The 23,479-nt window shown below is 39.6% G+C and overlaps 1 protein-coding gene across 1 annotated transcript; it reads left to right on the forward strand.

Moving 5' to 3' along the window:
* On the forward strand, positions 1 to 8,721 carry LOC132156250 (pannexin-2-like). The gene is made up of 7 exons (XM_059565170.1): positions 1 to 703; positions 2,104 to 2,657; positions 5,018 to 6,132; positions 6,227 to 6,365; positions 6,455 to 6,646; positions 7,518 to 7,930; positions 8,263 to 8,721. The coding sequence occupies exons 2-6, from the start codon at positions 2,429 to 2,431 to the stop codon at positions 7,808 to 7,810; spliced, it is 1,968 nt and encodes a 655-aa protein (XP_059421153.1). The 5' UTR covers positions 1 to 703; positions 2,104 to 2,428; the 3' UTR covers positions 7,811 to 7,930; positions 8,263 to 8,721.
* Positions 8,722 to 23,479: the final 14,758 nt, after the last annotated feature.

Consider the following 23,479-nt stretch of genomic DNA (forward strand, 5'->3'; position numbering starts at 1 on the left):
AGGATTTTTATTTACAATAACATACAGCACAATATAAAACAAAACCGATGAAAAATACAGTACAGCAGCAGACCATATGGAAAAAAAGTTGAATCTAATACATATCTTTAAAATTCCATAATGTAACCTTTTAGTTAAGCAAATTTATTTGCGTTTCCACACACACGTAAAGATATAGCCTACTGTAGTCTCGTGCAATTCAAACATGCGTTGACAATGAATGTCCTTGAACATCTGTGTGAAGATGATGGTGGAAACCGGAGAAGTGTGTGAGGTTTGACAGGGGAGGGTGAGAGGGACGGCGAGAGGCGGAACAAACCGGTGTGTGTCCGGATACACGCTGAAACGGCTCGCCCGCACTGCAGATTAACTCTTCAGACGCCGGGGATGCTCAGCGTCAAAGCACAAGTCACAGCATCCGCGTCCTTTGTTTTTTTGGGGGATCTGTTGGTCGTTGTGAGGAGATCTTTCCTGATGTTGATGATTTTATCATAGGATTCAGGCTCTGCGTGTTCCTCGGTATAATCGAGTAATCTGACTGCAGGTATGTGACATCATGAAGATTAGAGTCAAAGCAACCCTCTCATCTCCTCTCCGTCTCTTTTTTTCCCCGCTCATGTCGTATATAGTAACGTATATTTGATCATATCTATGTCTTAAGCCGCTGTGTGTGATCCAGTGATGGACAGCTCCTCGACCGAGCGTAAGTTATGTGCACCGCATGACCTTATTGTTCCTAAACATTCACTGTCAGTAAAAAAACAAATTATATCTGAGGATGTTTTACCTTAAAAGATACTACTGCATGCTGTTGCATGGCACACTATCAACTTGTTTCAGAGTTTTATCAAACCTGCTGTGAAGGGAGTTTTCAGTCTTCTTTCTAGTCTCTTATATGAACTATATTGTCCCTAACTAGGCCAAAGTTGCTCTTTCTAGAGACAAATACAAGCTTAATCTGTGCCTGGCATAAGTACATTTTTAGTGTCTTATATCAGCACATACTGTATTCAAGATTCAGCACCAACTGTAATAATTCAAAACCGAAATTGAAAAACATATAAATCAACAGATCATAATATATTGACCGCAGTGTCTATGTATGTAACAGGGTGCAATATACTTTATCGGCCAAATGAACGATTCTCAACCAGTCTAGGTGCATGGTAACATGATTTTTCAACCACATTGCAATTTTTTTTTTACTTGTGGATAGAGTGAGTGTACTGCTCAACATCCAATAAAATATCATACAATGAAAAATTTTACCCATAGAAATTTAACCTTGCATTTAATACAAACAGTTATTCTACAGGTTGAATATGTATTAAATGTAATTACATATTTCTTATTTATATATATAAAAAAATAATTTATATATATTTTTGGTTTTTTGCATTGATTAAATATTTAAATAAAAACCTATATTAATATTATTATATATTTGCCGAAATAAAATCAAGTCAATCACAAAGACACCAACATTTTGTATGTCACAGCAGTTCACTACCTTCTTTGCCACAGCCTTGACCATTGTTTTGTTAAAATTCGAAATAAACAATTAACATAGTCATTCAGTTGAAAAACTTATTTACTTCATAAATAAAGTTTACTTACCAACATGGGGTTCCTGCCATTTGTGTTGCTCTTTCCATTTGTTAGAAAGCTGTTCCTTATTGATTTTTTTTAGCTCAAAGCAAGATATATGGATTTTCTAAATGTGCAACAGATATTTTCGTGTTTTATACTGTGGGCAAAGACGCTCTGCAACATATCAAGCTTCCATCTGTCGTTTGGAAATAATGCTGTAAATCTATCCAATGAGTTAAAGAACAACAGTGTACCATCTTTGTAATCTAACCTGGACTGTCTTGAATGATTAAGCCTCTAGTTGGATGTCTTTTTGTCCTTGTCACTATTGCACGCTCTCGAAGGACTCTGCAGATAGACACACTCCACTGGTTACTGAATTAAAGGAACATACACTTTCATAGAGTCTGAACATGTAGAAGCAAATGCAGTTTACTGTACTTTTACAGTTTATCTTTACGGTTTACTTTTTCTTGATAACCTGTATCTGTTAATTCTCTTGTTCATTTACAGGTTTTTGCAGAAGTGGAATAGATATGATGAGAAATTCATCCCAGCTGTCAGTAGAAGCAACAGATCAACTCTGATTTTCCTCTCTTCAATCTACCTCTGACGAGATCAGCCATTAATAACCCATTAACTCAGGCTGACCACAAAGCTTCCTTTGTGTCACTTAGAAGATCCACTTGCATCCTTCAACTCAACACCTCTTACATATAACTCATTATATTGTTGCAGGGAAAAGCCAATCCAGTGGCTGACGAGTTGGGAGGAGGAGGAGCTTCAGGTCCCATCAGGAGTGTTGTGAGGTTAGTGGCGAGCGGGCTGCTGGTGCCGAATGCAGAACATCCTCGAGCAGAACTTGGACATGGCCACGGCTCTGCTTGCGGGTGAGAAGTTGAAGGAGTTGATCCTGCCGGGTTCCACACAGGATGAGAAGAGCGGTGTACTGGCGGGTCTCATGGTGCAACTCAAACTAGAGTTGCCCTTTGACCGGGTCGTCACCATAGGAACTGTCATCATCCCTATACTGCTGGTCACATTAGTTTTCACACGGAACTTTGCAGGTTAGTGGTGTTACACAGCATTGTCTGGACAAGTAAACACCTTACAGTTTGCAGCAAGAAAGAGTTCTGAAAGCCATTCCTTTTCAACATGAGGTGATGATTTCTGAGGATGTGAGGAAACACAGAGCTCGACTTTGTGCCAGTGAGCAGCGACATGGTGATAGCAGACAAAAATCTGAGTAAATTATTCAGTCACATGACTTTCTGATGCACGTCTAGGGATTTATGTGGTACAAGTGTTTCATCAGTTTATGCACTTCTTACAAATTAAAAAATGTATCTTCCTCAAATAAATCAGGCTTATTATAGTTTCACTTAAATTAAAATTAAAGCTGAACCTAAAACCGAATAAAAAATATAATAAAAACTAATATTATATATATATATATATATATATTACAGCTATTCAGCTTTTCTCATATAAATTTTATTTAACTTATTAAAATGGTACTAGAATAACTAAAACTTGAACTGAAATAAAAATGTATAAAAACTATATTGACATATTTAAAGAAAAACTAATACAAATTACAAATAGCACAAAAAATGTCTAAAACTAAAATAAGTTGAAAACAGAAAATGTGCGAATAAAAAGTAACCTCGCTTATACTAAAATGACTCAAGCCTGAATATTTGTTGTGCACATTCACATTCATATTTTTCCATTCAGTATTTTTTTATGCAAAATTCTAACATTTTGTAAAAGCAATAGAGCAAACACCTTTATGCATATAAAGAATTGATGATATGGCTTAAAATGTTAAATCAGTGAGTGACACTGGTGCCAGATTTAAGTTTTATTAAGTTGAGCTATTATTAACTGCTATATTTTATGGGACTTTCTGTATTCCTGCGGTCCTCTGCTATCCAGCAAAGGAGTGGTTAAATTATTTTAGCTAGAGATATTGTGGGGTGAGTAAGTAGGAAAAGAGAGAGAAAAATAAAGAGAGGTTGTGGTGGTAGGAGGGGGTTTACTCTGAATGCTGAGTCAGTCTTCCTGCATAGCAGCACCAACTGGCTGTGACTGAACATTGAGAACCCTGCTGGGCAGAAACATGCAGTATAGTTTAAATCTGAATAACTGTTGGAGATGCATTTATGCTTAGAAAGGTTGTAGTAGGAACTCTTTTGAAACTGCAGTTAATTTGCCTTTCCATATCATTTGAGGGCTACTACATTGCAATAATTGTTTCTTTAATAGGAATACTTATATAGCAGGAACGAGGGTAAGTGAAAGCCAAGCCTTCATTGTTGTGTTGGCTGAGGCTGTTTAGGATCAATTGCAAGGATATTAATTTGAATCAATCTGAAACTTAAAAGTACAAAATAAAAAATAAGAGGCTGTAACCATAAAGATTTTATTCCATCTAGACCGACCAAATAATAACATCCACAAGTTCTGTGCAGGAGTGCAATCCACTGAATAATCCCCAAATAAGGTGGAAGCAACTACTGTATAGGAGTTACAGCAGCTGTGAAAGAATCACCTCTATCTTTGTCCAACTAGCACAGACAAATGTAGCATTTGTTTTATCACTGATTCATCATTATTGGCCTGTGCTGCCTTATACTATGCATAAAACCCATTCCAACCTGATGACAGCTCGTTACAAGAAATAAATCCCTGCTGGGTAAACCAATTGGCAGATTTTCCTGGATAGGGACAGTTGTAATATCCAGTGTTCCTTTTTACGCAGTTTTAGTTGCAGATTTCCATCTTTTGATGAGAATATCCTTTAAATCTAGTCAATATTGCATCACACAATATTCCTTTAATTGATTTTGACTGAATTGAACTGTCAACAAAAATAACAATGTAGTTGATGACATTAAAACCTCTACCGTTAACATCAAGAATAATAATTGTAACTATAAAAGTATATTGGTGTCAATGTTATTTTAGTATTATTTATTTATTTACTCTAATATTTGTATTATTTTTAGCTAGCTTTTTATTTTTATATTTTCCGTTTTCATTTTAATTAAATTTTTAGTAATTTTCTTGTGTTTTAGCTATATTTATTAGTTTTTGCTTTTTTAAATTACGATTAATTTTCATTTCAGTTCAATTTAAGGTTTAATTTATAGCAATTTTAGTTCTTCAGCTTGAATTCTGGTTTTCAGTATTTTATTGTTGATCAGCTGGAAAAAAATAGCTCTGAAAGTGATTCCAGACCCATCATTCCTTTGTGTCATTATCGTTATAGCTGTGGTATGAACTTCATTATCGTCTTATAATTAGATTATTTAAACTTTATAGTTATATGTATCATTCTTGGAATGGACACTAGTGGTATCTAATTGATTGCTCTTCAGAGATCCTAAATATTTTGTGAAGTGGGATTTTCCTTCACTTTTAGAGGAATCTATATATTGCTACACCCCACACAACTTCACACGCGACCAGGCCCTGTATGCCAGAGGCTACTGCTGGACAGAGCTGCGGGATGCAGTGCCTGGAGTCGACCCCCAGCTTCGGCCCTCCTTGTTTGAGCACAAGTTTCTGCCCTACGCTCTGCTGGCCTTCGCAGGCATCATGTACATACCTGCCCTGGCATGGGAGTTCCTGGCCTCCACTCGACTCACCTCTGAGCTCAACTTCCTGCTTCAAGAGATTGACAACTGCTACCACAGGGCAGCCGAAGGCAGAGCACCCAAGATTGAGAAGCAGATCCAGTCCAAGGGGCCAGGGATTACAGAACGTGAGCGGAGGGAGATCATCGAGAACGCAGAGAAGGAGAAGAGCCCCGAGCAGAACCTGTTTGAGAAGTATCTTGAGCGCCGTGGGCAGAGTAACTTTCTGGCTAAGCTGTATTTGGGGCGACATTTAGCCATCATCTGCCTCAGCTCAATACCCATAACTTACCTGAGCATCTACTATGCCCGTCAGAGGCAGAACGAGTTCACTTGCGCGCTTGGCGAGCCACCGGACACTAGCAGCATCCCTGAACTGCGGCTGAATGTTAACTGCAAGCTACCAGCTGTGCAGCTCCAGCGCATTATGGCCGCAGTGGACATCGCTTTGCTGTGTACTATGAACCTCATTATCCTTGTGAACTTGCTGCATTTGTTTGTAGTTCGGAAGTCAAATTTCGTCTTCGACAAGCTGCACAAAGTTGGTATTAAAACACGCCGGCGCTGGCAGAAGTCACAATTTTGTGACATTAACATTCTGGCCATGTTCTGTAATGAGAACAGAGACCACATTAAGTCTCTCAACAGACTGGACTTTATCACCAACGAGAGTGACCTCATGTATGATAATGTGGTGCGGCAGCTGCTGGCAGCATTGGCTCAATCCAACCACGATGCCACTCCGACTGTGAGAGACTGTGGGAACCAGACTATTGACCCCAGTATGGACCCCTCAATGCTGGGTGTGGGAGAATTGGGAGGAGAGCCCTCAGTAATCAAGAGACCCCGCAAGAAGATGAAGTGGATCCCCTCATCTAACCCTCTGCCACAACCTTTTAAGGTAAAACATACTCATTCATATTTAGTTGAGCTTACTTGCCGAATGGTCCTTCTATTATTGAAATGTACCTCATATCTCTTCTGTTTTTATACAGGAACCCTTGAATCTAACCAGACTGGAAAACAGTATAAAGGCAGACAAACCTAAACCAGTCCGAAGGAAGAATGTACCAGATAGCATTATTGCTCCACTTCTGGACAGCAAGAGCACACAACATCCTCCTACTAACAAAGGTACTGGCATAGTAAAACCTGGTTTTGGTTAGTATAGCAAATGTCATTAAAATCCTTTACTGATCATGTTCAAAAAATTCTATTTTCAGCTGCAGAAACAAATAATATAGAGAAGAAACACACTCTCAACCTCTCGCTGGATGTTCATCCTTACATGCTAACCATCCAGAAAGCAAAAACAGAAACGGTCAATCCTGAGCCACCCCCGGTCGAGCACGCTCTCAGTAATGTGTATATTGAGGGTCCACATACAGTTGTCCATGTCTCCTCTTCTCATACTGGTATGCTAGGATTGTCTCTAGGAATCCACAATTGGTTGGTGCCATTACAGTGGTTTAATACAGTATAAATTAACTACACCATGGTTGCATGATGGTGCATCTCTTTCAAATCTTTATTTAAATTTTACAAGTTGGTTTGTAAAAGCAGACTACTGAGTATAGTTTTCCTGTTTGGTCTGATGACATCTAAATGTCTCACACTTCTAAATGTCTCAGACATCTGGATGTCTCTATAGTCTATTTAGCCACACATCTTGCATTTTTCAATATACATAAAAGCCTAAAAATCATGAGGTGATATTACTGGTATATTTTATGCCATAGAATAAAACATGAAAATATATCTTGAACTTGTGTTAACCACAGACCTTATTTCAGTCATTCAAACAAACAAACAAAATAATAATAATAATAATAATAATAATAATATGACCTTGGGATGATGGAACTGGAAGTGCAAAAATGCTTTTAGATTAGAGTTTTAGTAATCCGTTCCTGCAGTACTTAATTGCACATTCAATAGATCGCCCAATATTCACCTATTTTTACGTTACCTTTGCTTCATCTTATTCACACACTTAAGCTTATTTCAAGTTCATTTTTAAAAACAGTAATAATTTAATAACACATAACATGTTTTGTTAAATCTTAAGCAAATCTCAAAATGAATTAATCCATTTTCACTCTGTACATTAAAATGTTGTGATGTATAAATTGACTTGTAGGCTTTAAAATATTTTAGTTTTTTATTATTATTATTATTATTTATTTAGTAAAATTAGCATTTTAATATCAGACATAAAACAATGTGTATATACAATGGTTTATATTTGTATTACTGATAATTCTATATCACCATTTGTCCCCTTAGAGAAGAAAGAGTCTCCTCCACTGTTGACCACCCCTGCCTTCTCCACAGCCACCCTCTCCACAACATCATATATGAATGGTGGAGCGACCAACATGCAACCTCCAGACTCCCCGAATGTCAAAGATCCTCTCAATCAAGAGACAGAGCCTGAGAGCCAGCCAGGGCCTTTTAGTCGAAACCCCTCACACCCGCTGCTGAGCATCCATCACACACTGTATGAGGATGAGGAGGAGCAAAACAGAAGGGATAGACTAGCCAGACCGGGAGAGTTGATTGCTGCTGGAGAGTGTTGAAGAAAAATTTTGATACACACAGACACAAATGCAAAAGCAATTAGAATATGAACTGAAGCACAAAGGAATATGCCCTTTTTTAGGGTTATGTTAATGTTTTTTCCATTATGAGTGGAGCACGTCCTGATTTTGCCGAGTTAGATGTGTTCCTAGGTCAACATATTTTGTTGACCCTGGAACAACATTTTACTCCAAAAATTTAATCTTGACCATATCCCTACACCTAAACCTAACCTTAACCACGAGTAATCCCTAAAATCAGAGGAAATTATACATGAATGACACTGACGTACAAGAACCAAACAGTGATGGTAAGCATAAACTTCACAAAATCTATATACTTGTTTGTCAAATCTGATTGGTTAATCACAATGTTGTTCCAGGGTCAACAAAGATGTTGTCCCAGGAACATGTCTCACTTGGTAAAATCAGGTTCTGCATGAGTGGAGGAGCTCAGATTATTTCATTTTCAGAGATGAAGATTATGGGACATTGGGGCAGCCAATGTGTTACCTATTTTGTACTCTTAAAGGTGCACTTAATTATTTTTGTTTATGTTAAACTGGAGTTTTCAATTACTGGTGGATTATTAAAAACACTGTTAATTTCTTTGTGTAAGAAATAAGTGCACCTTTCAAAATCATCTCCCATCCTTACATTCACATATTAGGACGTGTGTAGTTTGAGGAAAAATAAAATCACCCATGACCTTGATGCTCACCATATGGGTTAATGAGTTCCCTATTACATTCCAAATGAAGGCAAGGCACGTCAGAATTTTGCACAAAGCACCATTTGTTCCTGTATCATCAATGTCTACATGGTTTCATGTTGTTTTTCACAATCAATGTCCGTTTCATATAGATGTCTTAAGGTATCCAACGCAATACATGTATTCTTAAAATATGCAACCTCATGTTTTATTGTCGCAATAATATGCACATTTAGAATGTATATACTTAGATGTACAGAAAAAAAATTATAATATGAGAGATTTTAGACATTCTTTTTTTAAAAAGACTGTCACATGATGTGCTCATCCAAACACCTCTGGTGCACTTATAGACAATATCACTCTGGGTCTTTGGGTTAAGTGCTCAAAGACATTCAACTCCGGATCATCGGAAAAAAATATAGATCCTTATACCAGCTGTTTTGAACAGAGGTTTTGACGGAAAGATTTCAGCTTCTTCAGCCGGATTTTCAAACTAAATAGGATTCATAAAATATGCTTTTGATACCTAAATCACCATGAACCAGTTTGTGTAAGTGTCATTCCACCTTTATAAATCCTTGATATTCACTTTTGCATTTTGTGGTAAAGTATAACAAAAGCCCTGCCAAAACACACTTTTGTGATTTTGAGTGAATACAAGAAGCGCACAATTAGTATCCAAGAGCACCTCTAACCACAAGGCATGAGACTGATATTAGAGATTGCTGCTGCAGCTCACTGTTTTTCAAGCACATATCATGCATCCAAGTGCAATATTTTGATAATGATTTTGTGGTACAGGGAACACGGATCATGAATGACAATACCATAAGAGGGGAAGGCACTGCACCTGATTTTCCAGCCTTGAATTTTTAGATGAGAATATAATATGATGGTTTTTAGATGAGAATATAATATGATGGTGTTAAGGGTGCTAATCTCAAACTTGAAAATCTTAATGGCAACCGGTCTTTGAGCCAATATGTTAAAATGGATAGACAAAGTGTTTTAAAAGAAAAAAAGTTCATGGCCATGTTTATTTTGTTCTTGCGTTAGCGGAAATATAATTTTTTTGTAGTGACATTTCATTCTTTTTTATTTATTTATTTTTGTCTATTTTGTGCCACAAATTATTGACAAATGTTTATGTTTAATATATATGTATATTTATGGAACTGCAGCATTTCAACCAAGTAACCTGCTTAGAAAAATTAATTAATCTATGTCAAAAAGAAAAAAAAATGTTATATTATCACATTGGTTGTATACTGCATGTTCAATGGTTAATTAAACACATGATACACAAATTACATGGGTCAAACATGGGTTTGAGTTTGAGTCTTTATTTGATGTTTATCAGCCCTTTATAATTATTTAGGCTGTCTCTAATATTTATGTTTGATGAGATATTTCTGTTATACGTGATCCTCAGAAAGAGATGTATAAGGGTCACAATGTTGTAAAATGATGTAAGCCATTTTTAATATCATGCATAAAATGCTTACTACTACCTCACAAAAACGCTGAAACCAGTATAATGAGAAATCCCAGCTGTCTCTGTAACAGTCCCACATAAGCTCTGTTAAAAGCATTCAGCATTTTTTGCTAATATGAAACACCTCTTTTCACGTTTGGGCTTACTGACATCGCATTGGTTATGATGGTCACCAGGGTAATGAATTGTAGTTACCATAATAAACATATTGTTTTAAAACTTTGTCTTCACTTTGACTACTGCTATTATCTGAATGACAAGGGCAAATTGCAATGAACAAATGACTTAATCTTAATTGACCAACGTAATCTGTTTTAAACAAAGATGTAGGCTATTTCAGCTGAACAAAATCTATCTCTCTATTCTTCTTTTACAACAAAAAAGAAAGAACAGTTATTTCGGGTTTTAACCGCGTTTTTTTTTTTTCGGAAAGTATAACCGTGAGTCAAAGTAGTTCCATCTTCACTTGTATTTTTTTCATGTTACAAAATTAGTAATGAATTTCTCTTTTAGTAACCAAAACTGGAACCCTTTTGTTAGGTAACGGTTAACAGCTTTAAAGGTTACGAGATAACAGGGTAACATTTAAATTATACTCCATTTTTTGTAATTAGATAGATAGATAGATAGATAGATAGATAGATAGATAGATAGATAGATAGATAGATAGATAGATAGATAGATAGATAGATAGATAGATTAACCCGACCTTTTTCCAAACACGGCCTCAGTCTCTATCATCCTATATACTACGTTACCCAGAATGCATTGCAGTAAGGGCCGGAAAAAGATACATGGCAAATTAAATGGGATGGTGAGAATAAAGGACGGCATTTATACAATATTCAAAGAACAGTTGGAAATGAGAGGAGAATTTGTGGGAATAGAAAGGAAGACAGCACAATATATCGCCTTAGAATTGGACACACTGCACTTAACCAATCTTTATTTATTATAGGTAAACATGAGTCTGGGATTTGTGTAAAATGTGATCTTCCTGAAACAGCTGAACATATTTTAATAAAATATAAAGGATATGATAAGGAAAGATTACAACTTATAAAATCAATTAATATAGAAACAAATCCGATCTCACTTTTGAACATTTTAAATAAAGATGTGGATATAGAAATGTTTCACAGAATAATTAAGTGATCAGAGGTCATTAATAGGATTTAAAGAATTACCACATAGGTTAGTTAGCTTTTTTTTCTAGTTAGTTTTCATTACCGTCAAGGCTCCACACTCCATCCAAGTAGGTGGCGGTAAATGCACCTAAAGCTGGTTTGCCAACCGCCATAAAACATCAAAGAAGAAGAAGAGGAAGTAAGGGCCGTGTGGTGAGAAATCCCAGGCGGCAAGGAAGCCGACCGGAAGTTGAAGTCGGCCGGGTGCTGCCATCTTGTAGCAGAACTTCACTTGCGTTAGCTTCCCATTGACCTCCCATTCATTTTGGCGTCACTTTGACAGCGAATAACTTTACATCTGAGGCGTTTAAAGACTCCATTCGTCCATTATTTATTTCTAAAGATACACGACAATGTATAAAGGGCTCCATTGACTTCTGTGTTAAATTATGGCCCCATAGAAACAGTTTTTGTAAAAATAGGCTAACGATTGCGTCATAACCACTCGACTCTCTGTCGCATTACCGTACAGACAGGAGGAGAAGCTCGCAGGCAATTAACTTAATATGGCGTACTGGCGTTACATTTTAAAATACTATGCAAAATACTTAATCAGAATACATACTCCTGCTCACTCACGCCAAAGAACTCCCCGCTCAAGCTCGCCGTCTCTGCAAGATTAACGATGGCAGTTTGCACGCACAGCTACTAGAAGATGTACATCTGTCAGACAGGTTGCTGACGTCATCAAGCTTAGTTTGAGTCTGCGCGTCAGAAACGGAAGTGCTAAAAATAGCTAAAACTGGGCTTCACTTGTCTCAATTGCGTTTCAATGGGGTCGCTGTGTCCATTTCTTTTACTGTCTATGGAGAAATCCAGTCCCCCCGCGAAATCGAGTCCGCTTAGGACCAAGGCGGTAGCTGTTTTAAATGCCTGATCAAAAGTTGTTATCGCGATGACTTGTTGTATGGCTAATCGGAGCTGCGGTAGCTTGTTGTTTCAAGCTAAAATAATTTTGTAAAAGCAACATACAGAATGTAATCGATCAAAATGTTTTTTAAATGTCATAAAACTAGCAACATCTCATAAATAATGCATTGTAATTAGTTTTAATATTCGGTTACTAGAACGCCTCAGCACAGCTTGAATATATTTTCCAGTTCTAAAATAATAATAATTCAGTTGTGATGACTAAAACACGTTTAGCCCACAAATTCTGAAGATTGTGGGATAGTAGAAAGATAATTATTAATAAAGAGAACCTACATACAATATATATATATATATATATATATATATATATATATATATATATATATATATATATATATGTCAGCAACACATCCAGACCGTCAGGTTCCATCACCACGCCCACTCGTTCCCAATCACCCGCCTTCTGATCACCTGCACCTGCCGCTCCTCATCAACGCACCTCCATATATACACAGCACTTTCATCAGAACACTGTCAGATCTACTCGTTAGACACTGGACTCAAACTACTCTCTTCTACCACAGTATTATCTACCAGTCTTCCTGCCGTTCTGTCTGTCTACAAGTTAAGTTTGTTCCTGTTTTATGTTTGCTTTTGCATTATTTCTTATGATGTGATTTATGTTCTGAATGAAACCTTTCTGTTTTGAGTTTATCCTTTATTATTAAATACATCTCTAAGTTCATTTACATCTCTCTCTTTCTTCCCTCTGAGCGTGACAGAAGATCTGACCTAGACAAGATACAGATCCTTCACTATGTCAACTCGCCCCACTTCCGATCCTCTCCTATCAATCTTCCAGCCTTCACCGAGCACTTCCCCCTTTGCCTCTGGAAGTCCCATGGCCTTACCTGCTTGCTATTCGGGCGAGGCGGACAAATGTAACGGCTTCCTCCTGCAGTGCACTCTGCATTTTGAGATGCAGCCCCAACGATTTCCCACGGAGCGATCTAAGACGGCATTCATCACCAGTTTGCTGTCGGGCCGAGCGCTGGATTGGGCTGATGCACTATGGCAAGCGGAAAATCCCATAATCGGTAATTTATCTGCATTCACTAAACACTTCAAGAAAGTTTTTGGAAGGACTACCGGATCCTTATCAGTCTCGGATGAACTGTTACGCCTGCGTCAAGGCTCTTCTTCGGCTGGTGAGTACACTCTCCGGTTCCGCACCCTAGCGACCCTTAGTGGATGGAATGAACCAGCGCTCTGCTCAATCTTCTGTCAGGGGTTGAATTGCAACATCAGACAGCAACTGGTGATTTTCGACGATTCAATCGGTCTCGAAGGGCTCATCCAAAAGACCACCCAGATCGCTCAGCGCCTGTTTGCATGTTCTCCTGACACCATCTCTCTGCCAGCCGCCTCGCCCGTTCCTGGACATTCCCCTCCAACACCAGAACCGATGCAGACAGACTCCTATCATCTATCCGCTGCTGAGAGATACCGCCGTGTGTCCCAGGGGCTCTGTCTATACTGTGGAGGCAAGAACCACACCATCACTTCCTGTCCTATCAAACCATCACTACCTTCTGTGAGTATTCTAAATATCTCCCCAGACGTAACTAACATGAGAAAACTTTCGGTCCTTCTGCGGATTAAAGACTCTGCTTTCACAGTCCAAGCTCTCATCGACTCGGGTGCCTCGGGGAACTTCATCTCCCTCAACACACTGAGAACCCTCAACCTACCAGCTTTACCTCAACATCCTCAATATCAGATCAACACCATCAGAGGAGAGCCCTTGGGATCCGGCCAAGTGAAGCAACGTTCGCCTGACTGCCAACTTCAAATCGGCAACTTCCACGTGGAGGACATCTCATTTCTGGTGTTGGAGGGTGCTACAGTGGACATCGTCCTGGGACGTCCCTGGCTGATTAAGCACTCACCTTCCATGGATTGGGAGAGATGTGACATCCTCGAGTGGAGTTCTAAATGCCACGAATCCTGCCTTCGACACCTACCCATCCCAAAACTCTCTCTTCAGTCAACCCTCGTCGAGAGTCCTGAATCCACCAAGTGCATCTCCATACCGGAGGACTACAGGGCGTTCCAGGACGTCTTTAGCAAGCAGGCTGCTACCAGATTACCACCTCATAGGCCATGGGACTGCGCCATTGACTTGCTGCCTGGAGCGAAACTTCCCAAGGGTAAGATCTACCCTCTGTCCATCCCGGAGCAGAAGGCCATGGAGGAGTACATTCAGGAGGCTCTCCACCAAGGTTTCATCGTGCCATCTACCTCACCAGCCGCCTCCAGTTTCTTCTTCGTGGGGAAGAAGGACGGAGGTCTGCGACCTTGTATTGACTACCGTGTCCTGAATTCCCAGACGGTCAAATTTCCATACCCCCTGCCGTTGGTCCCAGCTGCCCTAGATGAACTGCGTGGAGCCCAGCCCGCATCTTCTCCAAGCTGGACCTGCGTAGTGCCTACAACCTCGTTCGTATCCGCCCTGGGGACGAATGGAAGACCGCCTTCATCACCCCTACTGGCCACTACCATTACCGGGTCATGCCCTATGGCCTGGTCAACGCGCCTTCTGTCTTCCAGGGCTTCATGAACGAGGTGTTCCGAGAGTTCCTCCACCGTTTCGTCATCGTCTACATCGACGACATCCTCATCTACTCTCGGAACCTGGCCGACCATCGCTACCACGTTACGCAGGTCCTCTCGAAGCTGAGACACCACCACCTGTACCTCAAGGCTGAGAAGTGCGAGTTCCACCAAACCACCATCCAGTTCCTAGGCTACATCATCAACCCAGCTGGGATCAGCATGGACACGGACAAGGTCGCAGCCATCAGGGACTGGCCCCAACCCACCTCAGTTAAGGAGCTTCAGCGCTTCCTCGGATTCACAAACTTCTATCGCCGCTTCATCCACCAGTTCAGCCTTCATTCAGCCAGCCTCACCAACCTGCTTAAGGGCAAACCCAAGACCCTCACCTGGACTCCTGATGCCATCCAAGCCTTCACCTCACTCAAAAATGCCTTCTGTACGGCTCCGGCCCTCATCCTTCCAGATCCTACCAAACCCTTCATCGTGGAAGTAGATGCGTCCACCGTCGGGGCTGGAGCCGTACTCTCACAATACTCCGGAGAGCCTCCCAAACTCCATCCATGTGCCTTCTTTTCCCGGAAGTTTTCCCCAGCGGAACAGAACTACGACATCGGCAATCGGGAACTCCTGGCCATTAAGCTAGCTCTGGAGGAATGGAGGCATTGGCTCGAGGGAGCTACACACCCTTTCAGTGTCATCACCGACCACCGAAACCTAGAATACATCCGAGAGGCCAAGCGGCTGAATCCTCGCCAGGCTCGGTGGGCCCTGTTCTTCTCCAGGTTCTGTTTCACCATCACCTACTGTCCTGGCCACAAGAACCTGAAGGCGGACGCACTATCCCGTATCTACCAGCCAGACCCGCAGCCAATCTCCGACCCTGTCCTTCCTCCAGAGCTCTTCCTCAACCCCATCGTGTGGAACTTGGACCAACAACTCCAGGAAGCCATATCCCGAGAGCCAGTTCCGCCGGGAGGTCCAGAAGGGAAACAGTACGTCCCTTCCTCCATGCGCTCCTCCCTTCTGGACTCCATCCACTCCTCTCCGGGCTCTGGACATCCAGGCAGCAAGCGGACCCTCTCACTTCTTCGTTCCCGGTACTGGTGGCCCAGGATGTCCCGTGAGGTTGCCCAACATGTCCGTGCCTGCTCGGTCTGTGCCATGACCAACACTCCACGACAGTTACTGCCCTGTAGGAAACTCTGCCCCCGTTTCATCGGACCGTTTCCCATCCAGAGGCAAATCAACCCCGTCATCTACCAGCTCCAGCTCCCTGCACACTACCGTATTCACCCTATATTTCATGTTTCCCTACTCAATCCTGCCACTAATCCTCCTCTTACTCCCTCCACAGAACCTGGCGGTGCCGAGGTGCCTCCTCCTCCGGAGGTCCAGGAGGACCCTTCGGTCTACTCTGTCCGGGAGATCCTGGACTCTCGGCGGCGAGGGGGCTTGCTTGAGTACCTCGTGGACTGGGAGGGCTACGGCCCCGAGGAACGGTCCTGGGTTCCTCGCAATGACATTCTCGATCCATCTCTACTCTCGGACTATCATCAACAACATCCGGATCGTCCTGCTCCCAGACCTCGCGGCCGCCCTCGCCGTCGTTCCCGGGCATCGGGAGCTGCCCGTGGAGGAGGGGGTACTGTCAGCAACACATCCAGACCGTCAGGTTCCATCACCATGCCCACTCGTTCCCAATCACCCGCCTTCTGATCACCTGCACCTGCCGCTCCTCATCAACGCACCTCCATATATACACAGCACTTTCATCAGAACACTGTCAGATCTACTCGTTAGAGACTGGACTCAAACTACTCTCTTCTACCACAGTATTATCTACCAGTCTTCCTGCCGTTCTGTCTGTCTACAAGTTAAGTTTGTTCCTGTTTTATGTTTGCTTTTGCATTATTTCTTATGATGTGATTTATGTTCTGAATGAAACCTTTCTGTTTTGAGTTTATCCTTTATTATTAAATACATCTCTAAGTTCATTTACATCTCTCTCTTTCTTCCCTCTGAGCGTGACTATATATATATATATATATATACACACACACTTTGATTTTTATTTATTTTGACTTACTACCTAATTCATGTAATTTATTTACATTATTTCAATATTGTAATAAGTACTTATGTTGTTATATATGGTTTTGCTTACAAGCAGTTCATGTATTGCAATTGCTGATTGTATATTATTTAAGAAACTATTGTTTTCAAAGAAAATCATACAGCAATTATCACACTACATAAATTCATTATGATGACAGAAATTACAATTGTAATTGACTTTAACTCATATAACACAGTACATAAAATAGTACAACAGTTACTTGTACTATTACAAATCAGTTTCAGCAAAAAAGCAAGAATTTATGAATGGATGACTGCACCTTAGCACTCTTCACTGCCACTGCATGCCTCACCTGGGCCACAGAGAAAACAATGTTGCTGCCTGTACATGGCACAATTAACCTCTAACCTTACAGCTGAATCAATGCAGTAACACTGTTAACTACCAATGATATTGTACCAAATGTTCAGACTGAATATACAGAGGAGAACTGGTCCCCAGTGTTTTTGGTTAGTCTGGTTTCTCCAAAGGTTTTTTTTTACTCCAGTATCAACATCTTACAGATTTTTCTTTATTAACCACCTTTGCCTTTGGCTTGCTTGCTGTCTGTATGACGACTAATGCATTTAGCACCAACTATTAAAACAGTGAGGGTTTTTTTGACCATATAGACACAACAGTATGTCTTTCTGAAAAGATTCTTTGAAAATGTTATGCATTTTGAAAAATTTATAAATGTCTTATATTGATAGTGTGCATATTGCTTGAACATTTATATGTAAAAAAACAAAAAAAACAAACAGTAGATTCATTAATTATAATTGCAAGTTATAATTATATAGCAATTATTGCTATCTATATAAACTATCTAGTTGTATTTTTAGTTACTTTCAGTGCACAAACAACCATTATTCACTTACTATACTTAATTGTATAAATAGGCATACTGACATACTTAATGTAAAATTAATATAACATTCGTTTTACATAAAATAATAATATATCTGTATATAATACAACAATAACACGGTTCTGCACAAGCAATTGCGATATTATATCATTTAGATTAACAATATAAATTTACACACACACACACACACACACACACATATTATGCTGTATGCTATGCTGATACGCGAGTAACAAAAAAAAAACGAGAAATGTTTGATTTCACAACCTATAGCGCGTCTGCTATATACTAGCCTATGAAACATGTAATTTAAAGTACATAAATGGTCATTATAGCAAAGTTCAAACGACATAAATAAAAACGCGATTTAGCAGGAATTGTAATCAGGCGCTAAAAAATAATACCCATTAAATGTTCGTTGAGCCAATGGGATCACTCGGGGAGCGTTTGGTCCTCGGGAGCGCGAGGAACTTCAGCAACTTTGTGTTTTGTTGGTGAAACCCGTGAATAACGAGCAGAGACGAGTCTCTCGGAGAAAGGAGCGTATGGAAGTGGGAGTTTGGAAAGAGGTCAACTAAAATGGAGAAGAGGGAGAAGGCAGCGGGTAGGCACAACTATGTTGAGAATGGGTCAGAGTGGAAGGACACCGATATGGATGATAGTCAGGGGGGTATGGATATAAGTCAAGAAGATAAAAAAAAAGAGGGACAAAAGAGGAAACACTTTTGCTGGGATCAGTACAAAAAGGGCAAGGAGTAATGAGGATTATGGGAAAGTAATAAAAGATAATGGTATGAAAGGACTAGAGTTTAAAATCATATTGAGATTTGGTGAGGAGAGGGGAATTTCGTCAATAAGTCCGGTGAAATTAACAACTGTATTGAGAAACCAGGTCGGAGATATTATAGTAGCCAAGGTGTTGAGAGATGGTAATCTAATGATCGGTTGTAAAAATGAAGAACAGAGAGAGCGGGCTGGAAGGATTAAAGAAATTGGGAGGTTTAAAGTAATAAGTACAAGTCAAATTGAAAGAGGAAACATGTGGAGTAAGGGAGTGATATGGGGGGTACCAGTCGGGGTTACAATGGAGGAAATCAAAGCAAATCTTAAAGGAGGACATCTAAAAGGTGTCCGAAGGATGCAGATAACTCGGGAGGGAGTGAGGAAGGACAGTGAGCTTGTGATTCTGGAGTTTGAGGAGGAAGTACTCCCAAAGAATGTAACACTAGGTTTTTTGAGTTATAGTGTAAGAGAGTATGTTCCAAAGCCAATGAGGTGTTATAACTGTCAAAGGTTTGGACATACAGCAATAACATGTAAAGGCAGAAGAAGGTGTGCAAGATGTGGAGATGATCATGAGTATGGTCATTGTAATCACGAACAACCAAAGTGTTGTAATTGTGGGGGTAGTCATAGTGTGGCTTACGGTGGATGTGAGGTGATGAGAAGGGAAATGGAAGTACAACGAGCTAAAATTCAAAATAAGATCTCATATGCAGAAGCTGTGAAAATGGTTAGTAAGAGTGATGAAAGAAACAGAGAGGAAAGACAAAATACAAGAGTACCAGACCAAGATAAGGAAGAGATCGTAACGGTTGATCTAAAGAAGTTAGTCACTTTCATAGCAGGGGTGATAAATGCAACTATGGAGGTTAAATCTAAAACTGAGAGAATACAAATAATTGTAAAAGCAGCAATTCATCACCTAGATATCAGGGAGCTGACATGGGAGGAGGTGAGGAATGAGCTAAACAGCCAAGCAAGCCAGGAGCAAGTAGGGACTGGATAGTATTAATAATGGTCCTCTTGCTACAATGGAATGCTAGGAGCTTGATGGCCAACGGACAGGAATTTAAAAAGTACATTGATGATCTTCCCAATAAACCAGACATTATTTGTGTACAGGAAACTTGGTTGAGACCAAATTTAGAATTCAGATTAGATGGATATGCTTCTGTAAGGTGTGATAGGGGGGATGGAGTAGGGGGAGGATGTGCTACATTTATTGGAAATGATATTTCATTCAGAGAAGTGAGTGTAGGGGGGAAAGAACAAGAATATGTTAGTGTAGTGATATGGACAAATGAGGGAGAGTGTGTAATTATAAATTATTATAATCCATGTAGGAAATTAGAGTTGGAGCAGATAACACAAATAGTAGGGTTGGATGGTAATAAGGTGGTGGTATGTGGTGACTTTAATGCACATAGTACGTTATGGGGAGGAGTAAAAACAGATGTAAATGGTGTGGTTATAGAAGAATTGTTAGAAGAGAGAAACATGGTGTGTTTAAATGATGGGAGAGGGACTAGAATAGATGTACATACAGGGAACATCTCAGCATTAGATTTAACTTTAGTTTCTAGAAATTTAGCGGGAATATGTGAGTGGGATCTAGCTGAAGAATCATTGGTAGGTAGTGATCATTTTCCAATATGGTGTAGTGTTTTATTGGAAATGAATAAGGATCAAAGGGAATTAGTGGGGAAATGGATATTTAGTAGTGCAAAATGGGAAAGATATAAATATATGTGTGAGCTAGAAATGGACAAAATAGATCTAAATGAGGAAATAGAGGACATTGATAAAAATATTAGAACAACAATACTACAAGTTGCTAAAGAATCGATATCTAAAAGCAAAGGGAAAATGAAAAGAAAGGCAGTTCCCTGGTGGACAGAGGAGTGTGGGAAAATAGTGAAAGAAAGGAATAAAGCACTCAGATTATTAAGAAAAACACATAATTTTCATAATTTGATTAAATATAAAGAAACACAAGCAAAGGTTAGGAAAATTATACGAAAAGCAAAAAAGCAAAGCTGGCAGACTTTCTGTAACAAAATTGGTAGAGCAACACCTGTTGGAGATGTGTGGAACATGATTAAGAGATGCGAGGAATTCGAAGGGAATGGAAGTATCCAATATTGAAGATGGGGGAGGAAGCAGCAGTTTCTGACCAGGAGAAGGCAGAGATGATAGCGAAGGCATTTACTCTTATTCATAGTTCCGATAACTTAACGGAGGAGGGCAAGAGAGGAAGGACAATGACAAGATTAGCATATGGAGATTTACTTGAAAGAAGGGAGGATAGTAACAGTATAATGGATGCACCAATTACAATGGAAGAAATGAGAAGGGCAATAAAAAGATCTGGATTAACATCTCCGGGTAAAGATGATATCTGCTATGTAATGTTAGAACATTTAGGTGTTTTAGCATCTAAAAAATTGCTGGGGTTTTATAATAAAGTATGGGATTTAGGGAAATTGCCAGCTGGGTGGAAAGAAGCAGTAATTATTCCAATCAGGAAATCAGGGAAAGATTTGTCAAGCCCAATGAATTATAGACCAATAGCACTTACATCACATGTAGGAAAGATAATGGAAAGGATCATTACAGATAGATTATCTTTTTATATGGAAAGTAGAGGAATTTTATCACCTCATCAGAGTGGATTTAGGAGGGGTAGAGGAACGATGGATCCTGTTATGTGTTTGGAAACCGAGATCAGGAAAGCTCAAGTTAATAAAGAGTCTGTAATGGCAGTGTTCTTTGATGTAGAAAAAGCCTACGATATGGTTTGGAAGGAGGGAGTAATGATAAAATTAAAAATGATAGGAATAGGAGGTAGAACATATAAGTGGATTAAGGGATTCTTGGATGAGAGAAGTATACAAGTAAGAATAGGGACAGCTGTTTCAAGAAGATACATGGTAGAGAATGGTACTCCTCAGGGCAGTGTAATTAGCCCTATACTCTTTTCCATAATGATTAATGATGTTTTTTCACAAGTACAGGGGGATATCGGACAGTCACTGTTTGCTGATGATGGAGCCTTATGGAAAAGGGGAAGGAACATTAATCATATTAAAGGTAAAATACAAGAGGCAATTAATGTGATGGAGAGATGGTCAATTGCATGGGGATTTAAGTTTGCAATTGGGAAAACCAAGACAGTGTTTTTCACTAGAAAGAGAGGGGTTGAAGCTAAGGTAAAGATGTATGGGCAAGAAATAGAGCAAGTAAAAGTTTTTAGGTTTTTGGGTATGTGGTTTGATGATAAGTTAACATGGAATGAACATATCAGAAGGGTAAATACCAAGTGTAAAAAGATACTAAATGTGATGAGATGCTTAACAGGGTCAGAATGGGGGGCAAGTAGGCCTGCTAGTAAAAATGTGTATATAGCATTGATAAGATCAGTATTAGATTACGGGTGCATTGCTTATGGATCGGCAGCAAAAACGGCATTAAAAAAGTTGGATGTGGTGCAAGCTCAAGCTCTAAGACTATGCTGTGGGGCTATGAAAACAACTCCTGTGGCTGCTCTTCAGGTTGAGATGGGGGAAATGCCATTGCACATTAGACGTAAGCAGTTAATGATGCACTACTGGATAAATTTACAAGGGCATTCTGGGGATCGACATCCTACAACTAAGATACTTCTCCCATGTTGGGAGAGTGAAAGGGCTAAACGGGGATGCTTTGCATGGAGATGTGAAGAAATAGCTGAAGACATGACATTAAATCAAGGTGGATATATCCCGACAGTGCCATTATCAGTGACACCACCTTGGTTGTTTCCTCCAGTGTCAGTAGATTTATATTTCCTGGAAAAAATGCAGGGTGAAAAAGGATTTGGAAATATAGCAGTACTGGTGGGAGATAGAATACAAACTCTATATCAAACATATGTTCAAATATATACTGATGGATCCAAGGATCCTAATACAGGGAAAGCAGGTTTTGGTTTTAGTATTCCTACATTACATGTTTCTGGTAAGAGAAGGACTTCAGATCATCTATCAGTGTATACAGTTGAGATGGTGGCAATCGTAATAGCATTAGAGAAGGTAGAAGAATTACAAATTAAAAAAGTTATTATATGTACTGATTCATGCTCTGCATTAATGTCACTGCAGTCATTTACATCTAACAGCAGACAAGATATAGTAAATGAGATCTATGAAATTTTTGTATAGAATTAAAAATATGAACATGCAGGTAACATTTATGTTGATTCCGGCACACAGAGGGATTAAAGGAAATGAAGATGTGGATGCATTAGCAAAACAGGCGCTGATGCAGGAGGAGGTCTTGTGCGTTCCACTCAGTAAGTCTGAAGCAAAAGGAATAATTAAACGAAACATCATTAAGGAATAGCAGAACAGTTGGGATACAGGAAACACAGGGCGACATCTCTATATATTACAGCAAAATGTGGGAACAGGAAGGATAACCAGAAGAAACAATAAAGAGGAGAACATTTTGACAAGGCTAAGGGTAGGACATACTAGGCTTAATAAAACCTTGTACTTAATAAATAAGCACCCTTCAGGAGTGTGTGATCACTGCCAAATAGAGGAGTCAGTTGAGCATGTAATTCTTCATTGTCAAAAATTCTATAGAGAGCGGGAAGTATTAAGGGAGGAAAGTAGAAAGTTTGACCAGGAAGAATTAAGTTTAAAAAATGTTTTTGATATTGAAGTAGGGAAGTTATTCTGTTACTTGAGAGAAACTGGGTTGATAAATAGAATTTAGGGACAGGAAATATTTTTAGTATTATTACTAGTAGTAGCTGTATTTATTATTATTTATTAATTTTTTTACTCAAGGGAAGGAAAACTCTGACCCACACTCCAACATAGTAGGTGGCGGTAATGCACCATAATGCTGGTTGCCACCCGCCATTAAACGAAACAAAGAAGAAGAAGAAGGGATCACTCGGGGTCCTAAGCGGACTCGCTTTCTCGGGCGGATTCGATTTCTCATGACACCGGCGTCCGGCGCTAC

The sequence above is a fragment of the Carassius carassius genome, chromosome 13 (genome assembly GCF_963082965.1).
Source record: "Carassius carassius chromosome 13, fCarCar2.1, whole genome shotgun sequence".
Lineage (NCBI taxonomy): Eukaryota > Metazoa > Chordata > Actinopteri > Cypriniformes > Cyprinidae > Carassius > Carassius carassius.

Excerpts from the sequence above, each read along its gene's own strand:
- LOC132156250 (XM_059565170.1), top strand. The coding sequence starts at position 2,429 with ATGCAGAACATCCTCGAGCAGAACTTGGACATGGCCACGGCTCTGCTT. Across the intron at positions 6,133-6,226 it reads CTCTGCCACAACCTTTTAAG|GAACCCTTGAATCTAACCAG; the intron begins GTAAAACATACT and ends GTTTTTATACAG. Across the intron at positions 6,366-6,454 it reads ACATCCTCCTACTAACAAAG|CTGCAGAAACAAATAATATA; the intron begins GTACTGGCATAG and ends TTCTATTTTCAG.